Source organism: Solanum verrucosum, unplaced genomic scaffold, assembly GCF_900185275.1.
Source record: "Solanum verrucosum unplaced genomic scaffold, falcon-dt-bn FXZP01000049.1, whole genome shotgun sequence".
In the NCBI taxonomy this organism is placed as follows: Eukaryota; Viridiplantae; Streptophyta; class Magnoliopsida; order Solanales; family Solanaceae; genus Solanum; species Solanum verrucosum.
In genome coordinates, this window is record NW_026020221.1 from 9,501,536 (window position 1) to 9,527,256 (window position 25,721).

General features: G+C 35.9%; 1 protein-coding gene across 1 annotated transcript; it reads left to right on the forward strand.

Annotated features, from left to right (window-relative positions):
* Window positions 1-738: 738 nt before the first annotated feature.
* On the forward strand, window positions 739-13,646 carry LOC125830982 (probable protein S-acyltransferase 12). The gene is made up of 6 exons (XM_049510177.1): window positions 739-1,182; window positions 7,000-7,252; window positions 7,813-7,904; window positions 12,821-12,947; window positions 13,030-13,115; window positions 13,250-13,646. The coding sequence occupies exons 1-6, from the start codon at window positions 994-996 to the stop codon at window positions 13,430-13,432; spliced, it is 930 nt and encodes a 309-aa protein (XP_049366134.1). The 5' UTR covers window positions 739-993; the 3' UTR covers window positions 13,433-13,646.
* Window positions 13,647-25,721: the final 12,075 nt, after the last annotated feature.

Genomic DNA, 25,721 nt, shown 5'->3' on the forward strand with positions numbered 1-25,721 from the left:
TCTGCCACAACTGGGCAGAGACTTTGCAAGTAAAGAAAATATGAGAAATGCTTTCATTTTCCACCTTCACGCAAAGGACAATTCTAAGTTGTTTGTATCTCTCATCTAAAAAACTTATCCCAAGTACTTAGTCTACCTAGAGCAACAAATCTTAGAATGAAATCCACCTAGGTAGACCAATGTTGTTGCACACCAATTTCCTCCAATTAACTTCTTGAATTGCACCCTCCATTTCAAGTACAAGTGCTTGATTGAAAATTTTGATATATGTGGGAGATCACATAATTCATATCTAGCAGCCACAAAATATTTCCCCGCTTTATAATTTTTGAATGACTCATGATGCATTTGGGATATCCACATAAATGTTCCTATTATAGTTAATACATTAAGAATTTATTTTGATATTTAGAGAAATCATTATCCTAGGCATCTTAATATTGAAAGAAAGTTGTTTGATGTACATGATAACTTTATTAGTCTTGTTTTTATTCTTTGTTAGTCTAATATAAAAATTTAAAATATTGCACGTCGAGAAGTTGATTCAATTGATATGAAAATTAATTGAAATAGTTCTTTGAGTGATCGATTTCATACTTAAAAATCGAATGATATAATATGACAGTCACTTATGTTTTAGATTGAATATAAAATTGCAATTGGATTTTTGATATTTTATACCTACATTGAGAATCTTACGCGTGTCACTCACTCTATCTTTTGTCCTTGGTTTTCTTTCTGTTTCTCGCATACTTTCAGTCAAATTTTCTGTTTCACTGTTGTTAAGCAAAGACCGACATATATTGAACATTTTGTAAGTCTCTAGCCGGCAGTACTCCGTGTTCCGGTGACCTGCGGCGTTCTCATCTGCCAAAAAAAAATAAATTCCGACGGGTTATCGAGCTGGCTTCCCATATCTGGAGACGCTTCTTCCCAGCTCGATCCCGACGCACGTCCGGTCTACTTCTGCCTCGAATTACTCCCACTCCTGCAATGGATCTCAATCCATTCAGGCTGTGTTCTGGACTCAAAGTTATTGGCTATTTCGTGATCCTCATCGTTCTTGCTATTGTTGTACTTTCGTATTATGCCGTCGTCGTTCTTATCTGGGCTCCTCGTCTCCTTGATGGTGGCTTCACTTCCTTCTTATCTTTCACAATTATTATCATCTTTCATATCCTTGTAAGTTCTCATCTTTTGCCTTTTTCTAGTTTATTATTCATCTCTATTTACTAAAAAAAATGGAATCTGTTATGAACATATATTGTATAGGACCAGTTCATAAGCAACACATTTTGCATTATTATGTATTACTTACTAATAAAGAAGAAATTCGCAATGAATTGGAAGAAGAGAGCATGTAAATACAGTGGTAGATGAAGAAAGAACCAAAGAGTGGAGGAAAAAAGGGAAGTAAAGGGGATAGGGAAAAAGAGAGGTACAACAACATACCCACTGAAATTCCACCATGAGGAGGGTAGAGTACCACGAGGAGGGTAGAGTGTATGCAGACCTTACCACTACCTTGTGGAGGCTATTTCAGGAAGACCCTTGGTTCGAGTGCACCAAATCCAAGTACTATGAAAGAAGAAAACAGTGTAGAAAATGTAGCAATTAACATGTTGAACCAACAATATAGTGCGATAATCGCAACACAGTAAACAACTGACGATGAAAGATATCAAAAGTAAGAACTACAATTACACTAGGTGATGTCTGGTTCAAAAAGCCAAAGACTATGAATAGCCTAATACGATGAGAGGTAAATAAATGAGAATTGAGATAGCAAAGGTGCTATTAGTTGTTCTTGCTCCTATCTCTAGCACAAATTGGACAGGTTCTTAGACAACAATGAGATGAGAGTTAGAATGTTTATTTGATTGGTGTCAATTAGGAAACTTGTACCACAGTATGTACTGCAGTGCTGTGTCTCTTAAGAGAAAAGAGATCTTAAAGCTTTTCATATTGTACTACTTCCTTCTTTCTGTCTCCATCTCAAATTAAACTAACATGACTCTGCTACTTGGACTATAGTTGCCAATGTTTACTCTTTGCTGTTAATAAGAACATGTTGGGGTGACAAAATAAGTTCTTTGCTATTTGGAAATAGTACAAATAAAAAATTCTTGAAGTGGAACAGCGAGACCATGTAACATTTTGTGTCATCCTTTGCTTCAATTTGGATAACTCCCTTTGATTAGTAGATTAAGAAAGAAAGATTAAATGGGTTATTACATTAAAGTTTGCTAATATGTGTTTCCTTTGGTGTTGTATAGTATGAGGTAGAAGTTTCTTTAAAAAGAATGTGAACATTATTTTTTCTTTATACACGGAAAAAGTGTATGTTGGATTATGAATAGAAAGAATTGAAGAAGATGGAGTTAAACACAACTTCATGTATTGGTAAAGTAGAGGAAGGTCATTCCTAATTGTTGACAAATGGAGATAAATTTATAAGCCAGAAGGCAAAAGGTTCAAAGATCTTAGACGGAGGAATGGAAGGAGAGATCCATTGGGCAAAGTTTACCATGAAGATAGGAGTATATTTCTCTACCAACCACTAATAGAAGTGGAGGAATCATAATTCTATGAGATAAATATTCGGTGTTGTGATAGCTAACTCGAGTTTTCAGAAACCTTCCGTAGTGTGATGACAAAGACTCAAACCAATTACCTACTTTTTAGGAAGACTGATAGAGGTTTATGTAAGGACAACAACAACAATAACATACCTAGTGTAATCCCACAAGTGAATATGGGAAGGGTGGTATGTACGTAGCTTTACCCCGACTTTGCGAAGGTAGAAAGATTGTTTTTGATAAGCCCTCAACTCATAGAAATTTATGTAAGGACTATGAAGTTATTCCGAGTGAGAACCTCACAAGCATAAACTCTTGGTAATAGATCTAGGGGTTAGAAGAAAGAGGAAAAAAGACTTTGTATGACCAACCAAGGATTAGGTGAGGGGCCTGACTAAGGATAAAATTCAGGAGTTGGGAGAGAAGTTGATGACTACGGGGGCTTGGGACATTGCGGGGGATGCAAATAGTATGTGGACTATGACAATTAATTGTATTAGGGAAACAACCTGAGGGGTGTTAGCGGTCTCGAAGGGTAATTTTGGTGGTCATAGAGGAGATTGGTGGTGGAATGGAGAGGTCCAAGGGAAAGTGGAAGCCAAGAAGATTGCTTACATTAAATTAGTGGAAATCATTCATCTTTTAAGGAGATTGTTGGAGCAGTACATGGATGGGAAAAAAGACATATATATGGACTATGGTGTTCATTGACCCAAAAAAGGCCTACAACAAAGTCTTAAGGGAGGTTTTTTGAGGAAATGCATCAAGTCTAGAGGTGTACTCGTCACATACATTAGAGTGATCAAGATTATATACGACAAAACCAAAACCTGAGTGAGAACAGTGGGAGGAGACTCAAAACACTTCCCATCGAGGTGATCAACTATTAGCGTGTTTTTACTTTCCGTGGTGATGGATGAATTGCCACAACATATTCAAAGAGAGGTACCATGGTGTATGTTATTGCAAATGACATAATATTAATTGACGAGACATGCAACAGAGTTAACAATAGCTTGGAAGTTTGGAGACGGTTAGGTTGAGTCGGACTAAAACAAGTATTTGGAGTGTATGTTCAGTGACACAACAATGAGACAGTGTGTATGTGAGGATTGATACACAAGTTATCCCAAAGAGAGGGAGTTTCAAGTATCATGGGTCAATAATCCTGGGTGGGTCAATAATCCTAGGGAATAAGAAGATTGATGATGATGTCACATATCATGTTGGAGTGAGGTGGATGTAAAAGAGACTTGCATTTGATATTCTATGTGATAAGAATGTGCCACCAAAACTCAAAAGTAAGTTTATAGAGTGATTTTTACATCGACTATGTTGTATGGGGTTGATTATTGATCATGAAAGAACTCACACATCCAGAAAATGAAGAGACGAAAATAAAGGATGCTTAAATGGATGTGTGTGCAAATTAGGAGAGACAAAATTAGGAACGAGGATATACTGGGCAAGGTGGGAGTGGCCTCTGGTGAGGACAAGATGGTTCGAGTATGCAAAGAGAAGTGCAGATGCCTATTGAGGAGGTGCAGAGATGTCAGTGATAGTCCTAAGAGAGGTAGAGGTAGATCGAGGAATAATTGATGAGAGGTGATTAGATAGGACATGACACACTTTCAGCTAATTGATGACATGATCCTAAATAGAGTGCGTGGAGGTTGAGGATTAGGGTGGAAGGTTTGTAAATTGTAGGTAATCAGATGATTTTTTTCTTTTTCTTTGGCAGAGCATAGAGCACCTTATTCTTTCAATTTTATTGTTCTACATTACCTTATTCTTTCAATTTTTTAGTACATAGTTGTTTCTTTTACTTTGGTTATCTTTTCTTTTTTGCATTTGATATTTTTCTTTTCCTCAATAGTCTCTTCATAGTTTTCATATTTTTCCTTTCTCTTGTATTTTCCAAACCTGTTTTGGAAAACACTTTTCTTATAGGCGAGGGTCTATCAGAGTCTCTTTGCCCCACAAAGATAGGGGTAAGATCTGAGTACAACCCCACCTTCCCAAGACCCTACTTGTGGGACCACATTGGATTATAGTTGATGTAATGATGGTGGTTGTATAATGATAATGTATTTGATTTTCACTCTATCTGTGTCATTCTCTCAAATGTTGTTTATTATTTTTCAATAATTTATTGGGTGCATCAAATGCAAGAAATGAATAAAGTTTTGAGCCCTTTCTAATGAAGGACTACGGTTATACCTTGGGTGGTGACTTTAATGCCTATAGATTCTTATGAGAAAGAATGGGGGATATAGTCCAGCTATATAAAAGATATCTGATAGTTTTCCCGGCATGTGGAGTCAATTGACCCTCCTTTATTTGCAGTTATATTTCAATAAATGAGATGCCTGCCTCTTGGCTGGATAATACCCCTCCAGACGAGCAGTTTCAGGAGCGTTCTGGTATAGTAACAACCGTTGAAGCACCTAAGCATCTAGCTCAGTGTAAAGCCAAAATGATTGGAAAGTCTGTTCTAGGAGAGCCTGCAATGACTGGGAAATTGAATGTTTGTTTGTCCTCACTGCTGAAGGAATATATGAGTAAAGAAACCATAGAAGAATTAGATGCTACATTGTGGACCCAGAAAAGTGATGGCAATTTTATAGTTAAATCATGCTGTAATTCCCTAACTGCCTCAAGTAGTATCAATGAAGAGAATCGTGGAAGTTGATTGGAAAACCAAAGCTGCTAGTAAGGTTGGTCGCATTAGTAGGATAGGTGCTGATAATGCTTCTCTGACAGAGAATAATCTACGGAAGAGAGGCTTTTAACTATGCAATGGGTGTTATCAAGGTCAGCAGTAATTTGAGCATACTGATATCTTTTTTCCCACTTCCCCTATTGTCTTTCAGTTATGAAGACACTCTCTAAGCATATATGGGATGAAATAGTCATGTCTAGAAGAATATGTTGAGAGAATTAATTTGAAACAGGTTGGGAAGTTCTATCTTCTGAGAGTGAAATGATTCTTTTGGTGTTGTGTGGGAAGGAAGACTAACAGGAGATAAAGAAGATATGAATCACAGTTCTAGACTGTCTTTTGGGAAAATAATCAAAGGTGTCCTGAAGGTTAAATGGGTTTTGTATATAGCTTGAAGTACAAGGGTTTGTATGTAATTGCTATGTGGTAGAACCTCAAAATATGTCTGCAGCGGCTATATTCATCTGTTTTCTTTGAGAAGGTTAAGATTTTTATATACAGAGCACAAATATATGCCAAAAAAATTACATAACTCAATTCCTTTATATACATCTTTTGTACCTATCCAGTTGTAAAGTGCTGGTTGGCTATTACCAAAACTTTTGCTAGTTATGTGAAAAGGAAGTAATAATCTATGACATCCAAATTTGTGGAGAAGAAATACTTTATCTGTTTGTCATATATTGAAGGCGTCAATCAAGACAAGTTTTTAAAATTTATCAACCTAGACAAATTTGAAAGTTAATTCCATCAAAGGAAAATGGATTGAAGGATATACTTGGGAACAGTTACCATTGAGTGGATTTGGGCATTTTCTTCCTACAAGCTGTAAAGGAAGGGTATAGATCAAGTTGAGATTGGAAGAGAAGTTATGTTATGCAATATGCAATTTTAGCAGTCAAGGGTTGGAGATATTTGAGGAAGCGCCTAAATTTGGTCCTTGGAATTTTCTCTCATGCCAGTTGTGATTAGCTTAGATATTACTAACTAGACAAAGTCTTGCATATCATTTGCAAAAATAGTGACTACTTGAATGACTCAAGCATGAGGTAGACTTAATGTACCTGCTCAAGTAGAAGTTTGAAACTATATTCCGTACTGCTCAAAGAGAGAATGATACAGCAATGTCTAAATGCTTAGCATACTTACTAAATCCTGAAACATTCAACAGCTTTAATGAGCTATCTGTAGTGTGCTTGTGTTCATGCCTTTGAGCTTACCATCCAATTCGCAGATCTCTGAACCTGCAGTCTGTAGTATGCAAGTACTTGACAAAGCTTTGCTGAGCTGTTCTGGCTCCTTAATAATATCCTTGGATGTTATATTAACCAGATTCAAGATCATCAAAGATCAAACTCTACTTTGCCTGTTGTGCTCAAACGACTCATTAATAAACACGACTCCTGGAAAATCTTTATTTGTTCAGAGACTGCCCTTTTGCTGTGCTCATAAAATTCATGAATAATAATACATGACTCAGACATTTCCCTATTGTGTAGAAACTGCACTTTTGCTATCTCTGATATGGCTGGAGTTGCAGGTCATTCACGCATCTCAAACATGAAATGCAATTGTTAAAATTGCAAATTTACAAGAAGAATGCCCTAGAGGAGGCATCATTTAATTTGGAGGATTGTTTCCTTCAGTTCAGTATTTGTGTTTAACAAGCCTAATATAAAATTGTAATTCATCTTGCAGCTTGTAATGCTAATGTGGAGCTATATTAAGGTAGTAATTCAGGATCCTGGTTCTGTCCCTGAAAACTGGAAACTAGTATCGGAGCAGAACATAGAGGAGGGCAACTCAGTTGCTTTATCTGATTATGCATCAATCGAGAATCCTACTCCAACATTATCAACTGAACAGATAGAAAGAAGACAGTCTCAGTCTAGAGGCTATTGCAGTAAATGCCAAAACGGCAAGCCACCACGTTGTCATCACTGTTCTGTCTGTATGTGCTAGTCTGATTAACTATTTGCTTATTCCCAAACTTCGATTGTACAGATAAAGTTTTCCTTTTTTCCTTCAGCAGAAGTATAGGTAATAAAATGGGTAAATGGATTGTAATATGAGTTGTATGATTCTTCACCCATGCTCATTTGTACCCCACATATTTTAACTGTTTTGTCCATTTTCCACCTCTTGCCCAAAGGAATACCATGTCTTGGAGCGCTACACCCCAGGATCTTTGTCTTAATCCTTATCTGGCATATTTGGTGTGAGATGAGAGGTTTACTTTCGTATTCATTTCTCCTCTCTATTGTCTTTAGACATTTCTCCTGTCAAAGTCTGGTCGATTTGGGTAGGCATATTTTCCCATGAAGTCGCATGCATGGTATTTCGATTTCTCTGTACCATGTCTTAGAAGTGTCGCCTGATTATTTACATCATTTTATCCCTAAGACCTTTTGTTCTATGGCTATCGTGGCATGTCTCAATTTGCAGTAGTTAGGAACTTATATGACCAAAAACTAATATCTGCTGAACTGAAAATTCTATTTTGTCTTGTAGGTCAAAGATGTGTTCTTAAGATGGATCACCACTGCATATGGGTTGTCAATTGTGTTGGGGCTCGCAACTACAAGTTTTTTCTCCTTTTTGTGGTATGAAGTTGGCTTTTAAACATTTTTGCTTAGTTTTGTAATGCTTTTTGCAGAAAAATCTAGAAGAAACACACCTGCAGTCTTTTCTTGCCTGTGAATGAGGTCCTGAACATGTTCATATCCTAAATATGGTGAATCTATAACGGCCTTCTTCTTGCTGCTATTATTTGGTCGTCGTTATAGTTATGCCATTCATTGAAAGGTCTGTAAAGTAATCTTAGATAGAAAGTTGATGCAAGTTTGAATCATCTTCTTATATCCATTTTGGGATTTTCTGTTTCCTCTACATGTTTTTGCCTACTGAAATCTTGGTGACCGAAATCGACTTTAAGACCTTTTTCATGAATTTGGTGTGAAAAAGTTATGCTGCTTTCTTTAACAGCTCTCTTGATTTTTGATGAATGCATGAGGATTGAAGTTTTTTTTGATGAAAGCATGAGGATTGAAGTTTTACGATTAGGCAACTGTCTTAAATTCTGTTCTGACAAACCGAATCAGTAAGTAGTAAGTATAAACAAGCCAACTTATGTCACTCAATCAACTGTGATTCCCCACTTTGGAGTTGTCATATGACTCCCTATATCTATTCTTCTCATTAGGGCCCAGTCCTTTTCAGTACTTGTAAATAATTTGTCTTTTAAGGCAGATTAAGTCTTCTGTAAAAGTCCAGGTTCATTAAATTTCACACATTCCAATAAAAAACAGAGGTTCACTAAATTTCACACCTTCCCAATAAAAAGTAAAGGTTCACTAAATCTCAAGCATTTGCAATTACTGAAATGCAATGTTCTTGCTAGACCAAAAAGCTTTGGTGAACAAATGGTCTTACAATTAGTGTAGGAGCAAAATCTCAAGTTGGTTTCACATATATAGCTCCTTTTTTCCTTTTGAGTGCTGTTCTTAGGGGCATTCATTTCTAGAGATTATAGATGTTTTAAGTTAATTTCCTTCCATTAAATTTCAGATTCACTTTGTCCACTTTTTAGTACCTTAAACATTATCAACTATATTGGTGCATTTGTATGTCTAAGAAGAAGCCAAATCATCTGAAATGACTTCTAGTTTTATCTTTATTTGTGCTATCTGCATCCTCTATTTGATTTAAGCATTCTAATCAAGTCCAATCATGTATGATCACACATCTAACTTAACGTTGGTAATTTACAACTCTTAACTGGAGGATACTTTGGGCCTTACTGACCCAATATTCACACTCATATAATATTGTCTGCATAGGACTTTTCAATTTCAACCATTTTTGCTTTTAATTTATGAGTAACCATTACATTCTCCAAGAAGATAGGGTGCAGATGCTTGAATTATCTGCATATAGATACCATAATCACATTAGCTCACTTCTTTTATTCTTATATGGGGACTAAACTTGGAGGTTGCAGCACATATATTATGTTATACTTTCGTTATCTTAAATCCTAGTTTTCTAGGGATGCTTCTCCACGTTATTACATTTTATTGACTTTTCAAATAGCATGCACTAAGAAATTTTTTCCTGTGTGCTATTAGTTAGGTCATCCATAAATAAAGTAGGCAAGTAGGGAATTAAGGAAATCTCTGATTTATAACCACAGTTCTAAGAATCTCCTCTTGTATTTGTTTCCACTATTCTCACACTAGTGACCACTTCTATATACATACTCTTTATTGCATTTATATATTTGATATGCTTTTCTTTTTACTGAAGCACCAACCAGATGATTAGACTTTGATGCTTTACCATCTGCTATTTCCGAGTATATGTATATCACGTGAATATCCTTCTATTTAAATTTTCATCAATATTTTTGATAAAAATATGGTACCTGAGTAGGTATAAACCAACTTTGCTCTTTATCCTTGTAATGTGTCTAAGCTTATGCTCTATCATCCTTCCAAAAAATTTCTAGGACACCTAAAGTTAATAACGCGAGAGTTTGTATACCTTTGAATATCTCTTTTATTCTTTCTATTTGGGACAAAGATAGACTTTTTCTGCTCATTGAAATCTTTTCATTCTTTAATATAATACTTTGGTTATTTTTTTAGCTATGCTTCCACAACCATCTCCAATGATTTTCTAGACCTCTATAAGGATCAGATTTGAGCCATAGGTTTTTTTTCGCTCTCATATTCTTTATGACGATTTTGCTTCAATATACTTAATTTTGGTCATACTAGCTCATACTACTTTATACATTTTTCCCTTATTGCCCTAGCTTCTGATACAACTCGTGTAAGACTTGTCTTCTTTTGTTTTTTAGCTTCTTAGCCCTCTTGTACTCTTTAAAGAACTCTCCATCTTCAAGGCTGGGAGCTTCACTTTTTTTTTTTTTGCTGTAACTGCCACTCAGATTCGTTGTTCTTCCACCAAGTTCTTGTGGTAATGTTCATATGTCTCAAGACATAGCTAGAACTTCACTTGCTATTTTCTTATGTCAACTTGTCATTTTCTCCCACCGAGTATTTGAATTATCTTCTTTGTCTCTTGCTTCCTCTTTCAATAGCTTGTCTTTAAATGCTATTTCATTTGTACCACTTATTCTCCACCACCAATTTCTCAATGGTGTGTACCTTCTTTCCTTTTTCCTTATGCTTGCTTACTTCACATCTAGAAGTATTAGTCTATGTGGGGGTGGTTTGTGCTTTTCTTGATGTAAATATGTAGTCTTACATGTGGTACTATCACTTTTAAAGACAAGGATGAATTTAGTTTCTCTTCGGGCAGGGGCGGCTCAACGCAATCGGAGGCCTAAAGCGAAATTTCAACTAGAGGCCTAAAATCTAAATAAACTTTATATGCATTAATTTTTTTTTTTAAAAAAACTTACATTTTTAAATGCAAAGTATACTTTATATTTTTTTTTATAAATGATTTATTCGATTTCTTTTACAATTATTAGCTTTAGATAAGATTTTATCAATTCAACGTTGAAAAACATTTCTTACTCGGGCAATTATTATATGAATTGTTAACATAGAATTTGATTCAACAAGTTGATAATTTTGTATACCCCACATTTTACTATGCTTGTTGTAATGCTTGAAAATCTAAGAAGAAATAGAAAAAGAATTTACAATTCACTCAACACTTTTCGACTATTGATTCATATTTTTGATAGAATATTACTCTAACTTATCAAAAATTTAAAGAAGAGAGTGTAAAAGGAGTTAAAAGAATAAAATAATGTGAATATTAGTGTAGTGAGTGTAAGAAAATAAAACATTTTTTCTTGATTTCTTCTATTTAAATGGGATTAAAGAGAATAAAATATATATATATTTTTAAAATATATATATTATCATAAATAATCAATCTTTTCTATAAAAATTTAACACATAATTTATTATTGGTAAAAAATTGAGGCCCCCTAAAATTGGGGGCCTAAGGCCAATGCCTTATTTGAATAAGCATAGAGCCGGCCCTGTCTTCGGGTACCTCCAATTGTTAATCATTATCAAGTGTGATTCCCTCTTTATAGAGTTGTTGCAGTTTAAACGAACGCACAAGGAAAACTCTAAAATATTATTCCTTCAATCCTATTTTATGTGACAAACTTTCTTTTTAGTCAACCTCTAGAAGAATGACACCTTTTTATATTTAGAAACAATTTGACTTTAAACTCTATTTACTTTGGTGAGTGGTGACATGATTTTATGGTCTCATAAATGTCATGACATGTTCTAAGACTGCACATTCAGGAGCTTTTCTTTCTTTCTCAAATGTCTGTGTGTAGTCAAACAGCTTCATTTAAAATGGGACGGTGGGAGTATGTTTTTCTTCATTTCTAGTGTCATAGGAAGATCTGCCATGTGTTTGATCAAAAACATCAGTGTATTGAGCCACATGTCTATTTAGATCTCGATACAGATCTGGGATTCTTTGAAACAAAGTATTTCATGTCTTCTTAGAATTTAGTTTTAGTTTTTCATTATATGCACACATGATATTGATTGTCTCATTTTCTTGCACTAACCTTGATGGGATTAGTCCTGTCATCCGTTTTCTTTACTTATTTCTCAACTATCACAATTTATAGATATATTGATTAATATCTATTAGTATCGTGGTAAGCATTAAAAAATGCATCCAAGGTCATAACAAATACTTTGTTCCAATTTATGTGACATAGTTTGAATTGCCACAAAGTTTAAGAAGCAAAGAAGTCTTTTAAAACTTGTGGTTTTAGAAATGCCATAACATTTTTGTGGCTATCAAACTTTTGGACTTCTGGTCTTAAAGTATACCATAACATTCATGTGGTTATGAGGCTTCTCATTAAGGGAATAATGGACGTGTACAGTAAATTGTTTCAAATTTTGACTTGTCATTCTTTTTGGAATGGACTAAAAAGGAAAACGTGTCATATAAATTAGAATGGAGGGAATAGTATAAAATGAAAAGCATAAGAACATTATGACCTCTCAATATTAGAGGGATGGGGTCGAGCATGGGAAGCGAAACAACACCTCTTGGTTTTCCTTTCTTCTTCTTATCTATGCTATGGCTTTGAGTACTTAGTATGGTTAAGGAATTGCTAGGAATTGTTTGTAAGTTTCAATTATCACACAACCCATTAGTTTTTTCCAAAGTTCATATTTTGCCCTTGGTATTGTGTATTGTCCTCCTGGTATTTCCTTTCTGGACATGTCTCAAAACTCAGAGACACACGTCAAAATAGAGTGGCACGTGTGTCTGAAATTTAATAAATTAAAATGACATGGCAAACTCATATTCTCATTTGTTTGTGTTGGATTTGGATACAAGTCAGCTCTTTGCTGTTCAAAATTTCTTTTCCTACCTCTTCCCAGAATGAATCTTCGATGATATAAAAGTTTGGTTTCTGTGCTTCTAAGGACACTCCCATACATATAATATGTAATGTTTCCTTTCTGTTCCTGTCTCACAAGTATCTTTGCAGGTGTACACATTTTTGATAACTACGTTGGACACTCTGGTACTGCTGCCCAGTTTTATAAAATTCTTTCGGCAAACCAAGAATCAGTCATTATTACCAGGGAATATTGCAGTCATTTTTCTAGTCTTCGGTAAACAGCACCTTACTATCTTAGTGACTTAGTCTTGATTGTTATGATCCCCTTGTTTCTTACGGATTTGACCTTGATGCAGTTTTGAATCTAGCCTTTTCACTCAGTCTTCTCTGCTTTGTAATTATGCATGCATCTCTGCTCTCAAGCAACACCACTTCGGTGGAGGTATGTCAAACCTTGATATTATAGTTCATTATATGTCAATTTTGGTGCTTCTCCTTCAACTCGCGGAATGATAAGGAAAACAAACAAATATGTTCCCTTGAATAGTTATCATATTGTTTTCTGTCGTCTTTTAGGTTTATGAGAAGAAAAAATCCGTGCAGTGGAAGTATGACATGGGCTGGAAAAGGAATTTTGAACAGGTTTTTGGCGCAAATAAGGCATTATGGTTCTTTCCGTTGTTCTCGAAGAGAGATATGGAGAACATACCGGCACTACATGGAATGGAATTCCCAACACGTTCAGATGCTGTAGAATGAGTTGTTATATAGGGACGTATATATAACTTTGTATCATTACCTCAGACAATGCAACAGCAGATGCTAGAGTAGGCAGTTTACCATCAATTGATTGGTTGATATTTCAAATTTACATTAGGAGCATGTTGGTTGTGTACTTATTTATCTTATGTGTAAATGTTCTGTAACATAATTCTGAAACATGTCCTGTATGAAAGCTCAATTTATTGTTGGTAACATCTGAAATGGTGTAACGACTGCCCAGCTGACATGGATCTGGTGAAATTGAATTCTCCGGGAACCCCTATATGATGTCGAATCAGGAACGTTATGAACAACTATACAGAGTATCAAGAAATGTTTGAATCAAGTTTCTATTACTATAAATTGAATTCTATTCTCATGATCTATATTCATGAAAGGATGAAACTTGCCAAGTTGTTGTAATATCCCAAAAAAATTGTTTTAAGTTCACAATACATTCATAATTGAAACCGATAACCTGAACCCGAAAAAAGTTGCAATGTCTGGGCGATAATTTGTCAGGTAGAAAAGAGTCCCGACAAGTCTCCTTGCAAGTGGATGGGTCATCCAATAGCTCTCCTGCATCTGAGGCTAATTTTATATCTTATTCCAGTTTGCATGCAGAAAGACTAGCAATGGTTTATTAGTAATGGATTATTGGTTTAGTGGTTCAGACAACTTTGATTTTTTTTTTGTTATCGGGTTATCAATTTTTAACGGTATGAGGTTTTTTCTTAATGGGTTAACCGATAATCGAATAGTAAATTAAGTAATTATATTTATACGATTTTGTATATAAAGTCCTAGAGTTTAGTTTCCTACTTTTATTCCTGGCTATCTCAAAATCTTGGTTATTCTACAATGTAAAAGTGTTTGTTTTTGAGCAAGATGCAACTTGTGAACTCATGTACATGATTCATTCGATTTGTCACCTTGTTTCTAAGTGATTTTCATTAATTTATTTTTGTATCAAATCTTAACGGTTAAACCAATAACCGAACCGATAACGATCAATAACTGATAAGGCAATGGCTTAATGGTTCTATAACGGTGTAGCATCTCTACAAACCGATAACCAATAAGTCAAACCGATATACTTTAAAACCGAACCAAACCGATCGACGCGCAACCCTACATCCACCCCCCAACCCATCTTCTCCAGCGCTTTTTGCAGAAAACAATCCCAACCCCACGATTTTTCTTATCAAAATTGATTTGTTTTATCCCCATCAATCAAAGTCTTGTGCTAAATATGAGTTCTCCAGTACTAAATATTAGTTTCTTGAATTTTTTTGAAACCTTTCAATAATCAGACAACATGATTGAATGTAGAACCGTAGATCAACTACTAAAAGAAAGGGCAAATGCGATGTAATGTGCATTCCTCCATTAACACCTATCTCTTTTTAAATGCTTCAAATTCTATAAAAAAAAAGGTAAGATATTGATAGGTGCCAATTAATAAATAAGTCGTTAGTTCGGTTAGTGGTCATGTGAGTAGCACGTGTTAGTTGTTAGTCGGTTAACACTGTAGCCAAGTTAGTTATAACTAACTGTAGGAGTCTGTTTTACTTCACGTGTATAAATAGGAGATCAACCCCAATTGTAAAGGTATCGAATTATAAAGGATCAATAAACAGTTCTCTCTCTTTCTCTTCTCAATTCCTCTGTTCTATAGAACCAGCTGTTCAAGAGAAATTAGTTAATTTGCTCTTTAGGCTTAGTTCGATTTCTTTCCCAATTATCGGTACGTATCATTGGTATCAAAGCAAGTGGTTCTCTGATCTGTAACAATGGGAGATCACAATACTCGGATGCAGGAGTTGCGCAAGGAAGTTGACAGTCTCAAACACTCCATGGAAGGTGTAACCAGCTCTGTTGCATAGATTCGATAATCAGTGGATGCTAGTGTGGCTCAAGCCATGGACGAATTTCGAAGGTTGTTCGCGACGTCTATGAACAACAATGGAGGTACCAGACCAGCAGTTGAAGGAGTTCCTAGAGATGGAAATAGATCTAGAAATTATCAGTTGCCAACTCGTAACTATCAGATGGATTTCCCTAAATTTGATGGATAGGGGTTGAGGGAATGGATTTACAGATGTGAACAGTTCTTCGATGTAGACGAAACTCCAGATGACTCAAGGATTAAGTTGGCATCTTGCAATTTCGAGGGTAAGGCACTCCAATGGCACCAATCTTATATGAAGCACAGAATTTCCAGGGAATGGCCACGATGGACTGAGTATGTTGGAAGCCTCTTTGCCAGGTTTGGAGCTGAACTGTTTGACGATCCAATGGGTGATTTCAAGGATTTGAGACAGGTAAACTCTGTTCAAGACTATGTCGATCTTTTTGATGAACTACTCACTAGGGTTGAATTATCAGAAGACCAGATTGTTAGTTGCTTTGTTAGAGGATTGAAACCAGAAATTGGTTTACCTGTTAAGATGCTCGCACCAAGGTCACTAGCTAAAACGGTTAACCTAGCTAGAATATAGGAACAAACTCTAGTTGTCCAAAAGCAAGTGTTTTCTGAACCATCAGTACTTTCCAATCCCATAAATATACACAGGTTTGCTGCTACTAATTCTTCTTTTTCCTATGGATCCAACCAACCAACGAAGCATAACCCAACTACTTCTAAATTTCAAAACCCCACCTTGGCCAACAACCCAAACCCTCAACTTAAGCATGCCAAGTTGTTGTCACCAGCTAAAATGGAGGAAAGAAGGAGTAAGGGTCTGTGTTTTAACTGTGATGAGAAATACAGTTATGGTCATGTTTGTAAGAAAAAGAGGCAACTATTCTACATGGAAGTAGAAGAAGGAGAAGGAGAACCCAAAGAAATAGAGGATGACATAATAGTAGACCCTGCTGAATTTTTGACCATGATTGGTCAAGGCCTAGAGACTGATAATGAAGGGGCCATTTTACCTCATGTATCTGTACATGCTATGAATGGATCCCATGATTTTAGAACCATGCGAGTTACTGTGTCGGTGAAGGGCAAGGCAATGCATGTGTTGATTGATATGGGCAGCACACACAATTTCCTTGACTTGAATACAGCAAAGAAGCTGGGGTGTGTGATGACAACTATCTTACCTTTTGCTGTATCGGTTGCTGATGGCAAGAAAATCCAGAGCAATTATGTGTGCAAGAAACTAGATTGGAAAATGCAAGGGGTTTCATTTGATTCTGACATGTTAGTTTTGCCTATTGGTGGATGCAACATGGTTTTGGGAATTCAGTGGCTGATAACATTAGGAGACATTATGTGGAATTTTAGGAGACTAAAAATGGAGTTCACTATTATGGGGCGCAAAATTTCCTTAAGAGGAATACAACCTGCTGCAGTAAAGATGGTTCATCAGGACAACATGGACAAGTTGCTAGCAAAACCAGCAGAGCTTTGCATGATTTCGTTTGGGGTTTATAAAGAGGAGGAAAATGACAGCCTGTTATCAATTGAGGCAGTTCCAGACAGTGATGTAGAAGGGGTTAATGATCTAGAGTGCATCTTAGAGGAATATAGTGATTTGTTCGAAGTTCCCAAAGACCTACCACCATCTAGACTCCATGATCACAAGATTATGTTGCAAGATGGAACATCTCCTATAAACATTAGACCATACAGATATCCTACAGTACAAAAGGATGAAATTGAGAAAATGGTGGAGGACATGCTTCACTTGGGGGTAATTAGACATAGTACCAGTCCCTACTCCTCACCTATTGTCATGGTGAAGAAAAAAGATGGTACTTGGAGAATGTGTGTAGACTATAGAGAACTGAATAGCCATACTGTGAAAGATAAATTCCCTATTCCAGTGATTCAAGAGTTATTGGATGAACTCCATGGTGCTAAGTATTTTTCTAAATTGGATTTAAGATCTGGCTACCATCAAATAAGGATGTTTGAATCTGATATCCCAAAAACTGCATTTAGAACACATCAGGGCCATTATGAATTTATGGTCATGCCTTTTGGCTTAACCAATGCCTCTTTCCACATTTCAGAGCCTTATGAACCAGATTTTTCAACCACATCTCAGAAAATTCATACTTGTATTTTTTGATGATATTCTAGTCTATAGCCAAAGCTGGAATGCTCACTTGACTCACTTAAGGGAAACTTTCAGGATACTGCGATCTCATGTGTTGTTTGTGAAGAAGAGCAAATGTGCCTTTGGTGCTCAACAGATTGACTACCCCAGCCACATTATTTCTGAATCAAGAGTAGCTATGGATACCCATAAGGTGGAAGCGGTGCTGAATTGGCCTCAACCAATTACTCTTAAGGCCTTGAGGGGGTTCCTTGGCCTTGCTAGTTACTACAGAAGATTTATACATGGTTTTGGGATCACTGCTAGACCTCTTTATGATCTCCTTAAGAAGGGCACTTTTCATTGGAATCCTGCAACTTCTATAGCCTTTGCAGAACTGAAAGTTGCCATTACCTTAGCACCTGTGTTGGCCCTCCCAAATTTTTCCAAGAGCTTTGTGGTAGAAACTGATGCATCAGGAGGAGGGATTGGCATTGTGTTGCTTCAAGACAATAGACCAATTGCTTTTTTCAGTCAAGGGTTATGTGCAAAGAATCAAGCACTATCAGTCTATGAGAGAGAGTTACTTGCATTGGTATCTGCAGTACAGAAATGGAGACCATACCTATTGGGCAGACCATTTGTGATTAAGACTGATCACCATAGCCTAAAGTACTGTTAGAACAGAGAATTACTACACTAAGTCAGCAGAAGTGGTTGATTAAGTTTCTTGGCTATGACTATTCTATTGATTATAAGAAAGGGAAAGATAATGTGGTGGCCGATGCCCTTTCAAGGAAGGATGATCTAGTTCAGCTTAACAGTATCTCTGGAGTGGAGTCTAAACTATTAGAAGCAGTCAAGGCTTCTTGGTCACAGGACCCTTCCTTACAGAAGTTGATCCATCAGATTCAAGGAGCGGGAGGTCATAAGCCTTATTTTAAGTTTCATGCTGGGTTGTTAAGTAGGAAGGGCAAGATAATAGTAGGCTCTGTCCCTACTCTGAAGAAAGACCTGATGGATTTCTATCACACCAGTTCTAGAGGTGGTCATTCAGGCATGAAGGCGACTCTACAAAGATTAAAGCAGGATTTCTTCTGGAAGGGAATGAAACCTGATGTTTATTCATTTGTTAGGCACTGTGCAGTTTGTCAACAATGTAAAGGTGAGAATGTTGCATACCCTGGCCTGCTACAACCTTTGCCTATTCCTGATAAGGTGTGGCAAGATATTTCCATGGACTTCATTGAGGGTCTTTCTAAGGCTGCAGGCAAAGAAGCTATTTTTGTGGTGGTTGATAGACTGAGTAAAGCTGCCCACTTCATGGCGTAAAGCATCCCTACACAGCTTTAGAGGTGGCTCAGTTGTTTATGGATGGGGTGTTCAAACTTCATGGCATGCCCAAGACAATTGTATCTGACAGAGATGCTGTGTTCACTAGCAAATTTTGGAAGGAGTTGTTTAGACTGCAGAAGATGTCTCTTCTCACTTCAACTGCCTACCACCCACAAACTGATGGCCAAACTGAAGTGGTTAACAGGTGTTTAGAAGGATATCTGAGATGTATGACTTTTGATAAGCCTAAAGAATGGCCGCAATGGCTCTCACTGGCTGAATGGTGGTACAACACCACCTTCCACACCTCTATCAACTTAACCCCCTATGAGGTGGTTTATGGACAGAAACCACCACCCCTTCTCCCTTACATGGCATTTGAATCTAAGTTGGATCTAGTGGATAGAAGTCTACAAGCTAGGGAGGCTACTCTAATGAGTCTCAAGTCTCATTTGGCACGAGCTCAGAACAAGATGAAAACACAGGTTGATAAAGGGAGGACTGAAAGGGAGTATGCAGTAGGAGATTGGGTATATGTGAAGTTACAGCCATACAGACAAGTATCATTGAAAGCCCACACCTTCCAGAAGTTGGCTGCAAAGTTTTTTGGACCTTTTCAAATCATAGCAAGAGTGGGTTCTGTTGCTTATACTCTCGATTTGCCCCCTAATGCTAAGGTCCATCCTACTTTCCACATCTCTCAGCTCAAGAAGAAGTTGGGTGACCACACTGCTTCTGTTGTTCTACCTTTGGTTCGCTCAGATGATGGACATGTGTTGCTGGCACCAAAAGCTATTCTTGATAGGCGATTGATCAAACGACATGGCAAACCACTTACTCAATTGTTGATCAAGTGGTTTAACACGGCTGAGGAAGACAGTACCTGGGAGGATTACCAGTCATTCATTCAACAGTTCCCTTCTTTTCATCCTTGAGGACAAGGATGGTCTCAAGGGGGAAGTATTGATAGGTGCCAATTAATAAATAAGTCGTTAGTTCGATTAGTGGCCATGTGAGTAGCACGTGTTAGTTGTTAGTCGGTTAACACTGTAGCCAAGTTAGTTATAACTAACTATGGGAGTCTGTTTTACTTCACGTGTATAAATAGGAGATCAACCCCAATTGTAAAGGTATCGAATTATAAAGGATCAATAAACAGTTCTCTCTCTTTCTCTTCTCAATTCCTCTGTTCTACAGAACCAGCTGTTCAAGAGCAATTAGTTAATTTTCTCTTTAGGCTTAGTTTGATTTCTTTCCCAATTATCGGTACGTATCAGATATCGATTATTTTTAGTCAAACTAAATTAAGGAGGAAGAAGGGAAACAAAATAAGAAAATGTGTTCAAACTTGAGGAAATCTCTGCTGCTGGAATTCACTGCTTCCTTTGTCACCATCAAATATATTTTTCCATGGAAGGAGTTTAAGTTTGGGAAAATAGGGAAGAAGATAAAGAAATGAAATAAAATAAAAAATAGTTAAAAAAGCCTCTCACGCGCATATAATGAGTGTATCACACTCATTGTGCCATATTAGCAAAAAGTGTCAAAATGACACAACGGAACCCTATATAAGATGTTTAAATTGAACATTGTTCAGTTAAAATGTTTAATTAAAACTTCGTGCCAACTTTAGGGGGCCATCGATGGATTTGTAGAAAGCCCCAATAGAGGATTTAGTACATACACCATCTTAATACTCAATAAGTATCATTGACTCTCTTTACTCAAAGTTGTTGGGACGACTTTATAGAAATCAATGAACCAATGTTTTAGATATGATACATCAAGCTTGATCTTCCATTAAATTGAGTTGATATATGTTTAGGAGTGACACCCGGACGAACACCTAGCTTAGTTACGAAACAAGATGAAATATAAATGCTCGTCAATTAGGACTGTCTATCCCCGCTCAGCGATGTAGTTAAATAGCTAATTGGAGTAGGCGATTAGAGGTCGGGAGACCATGATCATAATATCAACCCAGTAAATCAGTAATTTGATAACCGTAGTTAATTCATGCATGAGATATGATACATGAAACCCTACACATGTTGTAGTCTTGGAATTTTCCAAGTGTCGTAAGAAATCTTATTATTTAATTCCAACATTTTTTTCTTATAAACAAAAATCAAACAGTTTTTGCACTCTTAAATAAATAATTAGACTAGTATAATTTAGTAAATAGTTAATTGACAAGTCCTTGGGTTCGATAATCCGGTTCTTTTAAAAGCCACTATATTACTTGCGCGACCACATACACATGCGTGTGCAATTGGGAGCAACAAGTTTTGGTGCCGATTTCACGTATCAGAACACTTCTTCCAATTCTAAGTGCCAATAATCGTTAGTCAGTAATATAACCCAACTAAGTGAGTTGGGGTCGGATCCCACAAGGAGTGTTACGTGTTTAACATTCAAAACCCAAGTGCAAATATGTTCAAGTCAATCATTGGTAAAGATATTTACGAATAAAAGCATAGTTCAAATTAAAGGGTGACACAAGTGTCAAATAACAGGGGTTTTTTATTGTAGTTCTCAACTACCACAACAACAAATAACACTAATTAACAAGTAAAGAGACGGATTCTTGGGATGTGATTGGATTATAGGCTAAGGTAGACAAATGGGTAATTGCAACTAATAGTAAATAGTTGTAAATCGGTGAATAAGTTAGACTTTAGTGGGGATAAACTTTCTTTCGAACAATTTACCCCGAATCAAGTTGGTTTCTCTTGAACACCAACAAACAACAATTAAAAACAGCCTACGCTTTAGTCCATTCACTCTCTCGAGCTGAATGTGTGGAAAAAGGTTTAAGATTCAATCTCTCGAGCTGAACCCATGACAACCCAATACCCACAGACCATTAAATCAGTAATCTTGGTTTAAAACCCCTCTCTCGGGCAAGCCAAAAACACTAAGGTAGAATTGCATTTGCAACTACAACCCTTTAAATTAAACCACAATTACTGATTGAAATCACTTTTAAACAACATTTAAACTATCAATTAACAATACCCATAAGCTAAATCAATCCATAATCACATAATCACACCCTAAGAATCGGGGTTTTAGCTAGACATCATAAAAAGATAGAAATTGTTACCAAATTGTGTTTTCATCAACTAAGTAAGATTAATTTCGTCTTTACAAAGGTCCAAATTGAAGAATCTCAAAGACTCACTTCCAATTTCTCAAAAATGGAAAACTTCAATTCTTCAAAGCTAAGGAAACTATTGTCTCCAAACTCAGAGTTCTATCTAAAACTGATAAGAAATTCTATATTCTGAAAACTGATACTAAACTAAGAATTCAAAAATGTATTTCTAGTCGCCAAAAATATATTGCGAAGGACCATTCGGCGCAGAAAGTCAAGATTGCCGATCAACTCGACAATCCGCCCTTTGGTCAGTTCCATCGCCTTTTTGCTTTGGTCTTCAACATCCGCAAATTTTGTACCTTTGGGTGATCCAACGCTGCATCGCGAAACTGTTCGGCAAAACACCGACTACTCATTTTTCTCGCCGACATGATTTTTTCCTTCAGGGCTTGGCATACTCAAACTTTAGGTGAGATACTGGCCACTCGGCGACTCGCCCAATGGATTAGGCGATTGTTGACATCCAATTTTAGACCTCCCCATTATAGATTAATTATTGAGCTTCTTCAGTTTCAAACGAATAAAACAATTAGTTTTATAAAATCACAAAAGAAAAATAATATAGTTTGCAAGTTATTTTAAATGGTTGTGTCATTTTTATAATTTTTAAATAATATATATATTTTAAGAATATTTGAAAATCATCACAAAAGATTTTACATTTTAGTTAAATATTTTATTAATTTAATTTAGTTTAAAATATAGTTATAATTTTGAGTTAATTAGTTTGCAATTAAATTAATTATTTTATAATCGATTTAATTATTTTATTTCGTTAAGATTAAGAAGCTCCTTGATTAATTTATATTAATTCGTCTTATATAAATTTTACCCAAAGTCATAAAGTTACAAATTGGCCAATTTTCAATTCCCTTTTCAGTTTTATTCCATCTCAATTCATAAGCCAATTTTTCATCAATTTGGACTCATCCCCGTAGCCCAACTCAAATCCAATTACCCAACCCATTACTTCCTCCTCCAATTCAATTCTTTTCAGCCCATTCTTCCAACTAGCAGCCCAAATCACAATATCAAAGTAACCCATCAGAAGACATACATACCCACATTCCCAAAAGCAAACTTACAGCATACCAAAACCGACCCTACTCTGCTTCTTCTTCTTCTCCACGCGAGAAGAACAAACAAAAGCTGCAAACCAAACCCAGAAACGAACAGCAGCCATACCCTACGACCCCTATATCGTCTTCTTCACGCAAAAATCCCACCAAATCGCGGAAATTTGGCAACCTTATCTCTTGGGAAGAGATTTTTGAATTTCGAATTTGGAAATCATCCCATCTTTTCAATCCGTTTCCCCCTTTTTTTTCAATCCCAAATTCAGCCTATAAATACCCATGTTCACTCTTGAGGAGAGGGATAGAGGGTTGGAGTTTTTTTTTTAAAGCAATAGTCACTTCTACACCTTCAAGAAAAAGATATATCTAGTTTTCCGATTTTAAATTCCGAAAAGATCGCTGCCCGAATTTTCTTAACTTGCTGCTCCTATTCGAAAGATCGTGGTAGAAGAATCGTTTCTCTCAAACTCGTTTGTCCCGGTTCGCTGCTCCGAAAAGGGTAACAACTCCTCTTCTCATTTCATTTTTATTTCAGTTAATTTGTTCTCTGTTTGGTGAAGTAGTTGCATATCCATATTTGTTTCTTTCCGTTTGAACTCTCTTAGTGCTATAATGCATGAATTAGGATGATGTAGTAGCTAGTTTTATGGTGCAATGTCCTCATTTCTCACTGTCTGTTGTTGCTTTGGTTTGAGAATGAGAAAACAATAGAAACTTCATGTATTTTGCTTCACACCCTTACCCCTCAACTGAAGACAAGTGTTCTTGTGTGTTTATTTTGAATAGTATTTTGGCTAGATTAACTAATTTCTTGAAATTGTGATTGTTTCTTTTATTAAAATTTCCCTTAGAATTGTATCTAAGTGTTAAGGTATGTCTTTTCTTTTCCGCAGAATGTGAAATTCTTGTTTAAAATAGTTATATGGGTTTGTGTATAATGAGACAGCCCTAACCCCTACATTTTAATTTGTTACTATCGAAATGTCCTGAAAGCTCTCATTTAAATTCATTGTTCGAAAATCTGATGCTATTTTGAGGATTAAGTCATCAGTGATCTAGTTAGTCCAAGCATGGCTTTAGGTTCTTATTTTAATATCTTATCCAATTAGGCATATTTGTGAGTGCTGAGTAGATTTTAAAAATTATGGCCTTGAGGTTTGTTATTGTGAAGGTTCCTTGTTAATCCTAGTTTGAATTCGCGCGGTAGATATATCTATCCTCTGTTTTCGATCAACTTGAGTGGTATATATCTCTTTGGATTTAAACTCATGACGGGATGCTTGTAACTCTACCATTTTAATGTGACGATTTAACTAAGATTACTCTTATTTTCCAAAAGAATAAAAAATAAAATAGCCCTCCCCATCTTTGTCCAAAGTCTAAAAATATCCTTCTAATTTTTAACTTGTTGTTTAACTTAGTTATTTACTCGAACGTTAATATTCAACAGTGATATGAACATTGTTTTATATTATGCCATTGTTTAACATATTTGCTTATGTTGCCTAGTTTAGTTATTTAAATGTAGTTATTTTCTTCCTTTGCTTATAATGAGTTAATTGGCTACTGTTTCAAATTTTGGTCTCTTTAGTATAACAAAGCCGACAGTTTTAAAATCCTCATAGATATATCTAGTGTCATTTATTATATGAGGTAATTTTAGTCAAATGTGCAACATGTTTCTTTATGGATTTTTTGAGTTGTGTTAGTTATTGCTTATAAGTTTTATTGTCACATATGTACACGAGCACATGCCTCTCCTTGGAATTTCCTTGTGTATGATTTCTCGTTTGTTTACTATTAGTTTTTGTAGCCTCCTATCTTGTATTGAAGTTTATGATATTTGGGTCCCAATTTGGTTTCATAGTTGACTTGGGTAACATTTTTAGCTCAAAAAAATATCTAAGCTTCTTTCATTCTAATTAAATTATGTCCTAATTGCTTACTTATTTAGCATACTAATTTGGCTCTTTTCTTTGTCGCATAAACCCCTCCCGAGTCCATGGTGGACTTATCTACCTTGCATTTCGAGTTGAGCCATAAAGGCTCGATTTTTACTTTCCCTCTCTCTCGAGTCAGCCCCCATATATCCGGAGACTGTCACAAGCCTCAGAGACCAACAGGTTGCTGGAAATTATTTCAAAAGCCCAAGCAATGAGTTGTATACATGCTGTATACAGCGTTATGCAGCGAATTACAGGTCCAAAAATGCAAAAATACAGAGACGATGTAAAACACAGGTGTTCGGAAGCAGGAGATACACGAAAAGAGCTGATATACATTCCGATATACACTGATATACAGTCTATATATACAAAAACGGGATTGGTTCAAAGGCCAAAATTTTCAGCAAAATTGGCCCAAAAAGGGGGCCCAAATGCATTTCTCCTTTACCTTTAATTTATTTAATTGATTTTATTTATTGTTTTTTTTTTATCATTAACTCTAACTTTAGAATTGTTAATTAACTTAATTAAATTCCCCAAAAGAAGAGTTATATTCTTTGTGTTGGTTTAATTTTTAATATATTTTCATGTTTTTGTGTTCATTTATTTTATTAATCAAGTATATTGATCAAAATTTTATTAAGTTAAACCTTTGGTCCTTAAAGGAGATATTCTTAATGCTTTTCACTTAATCACATTTTATTCATTTTAAAATTATTT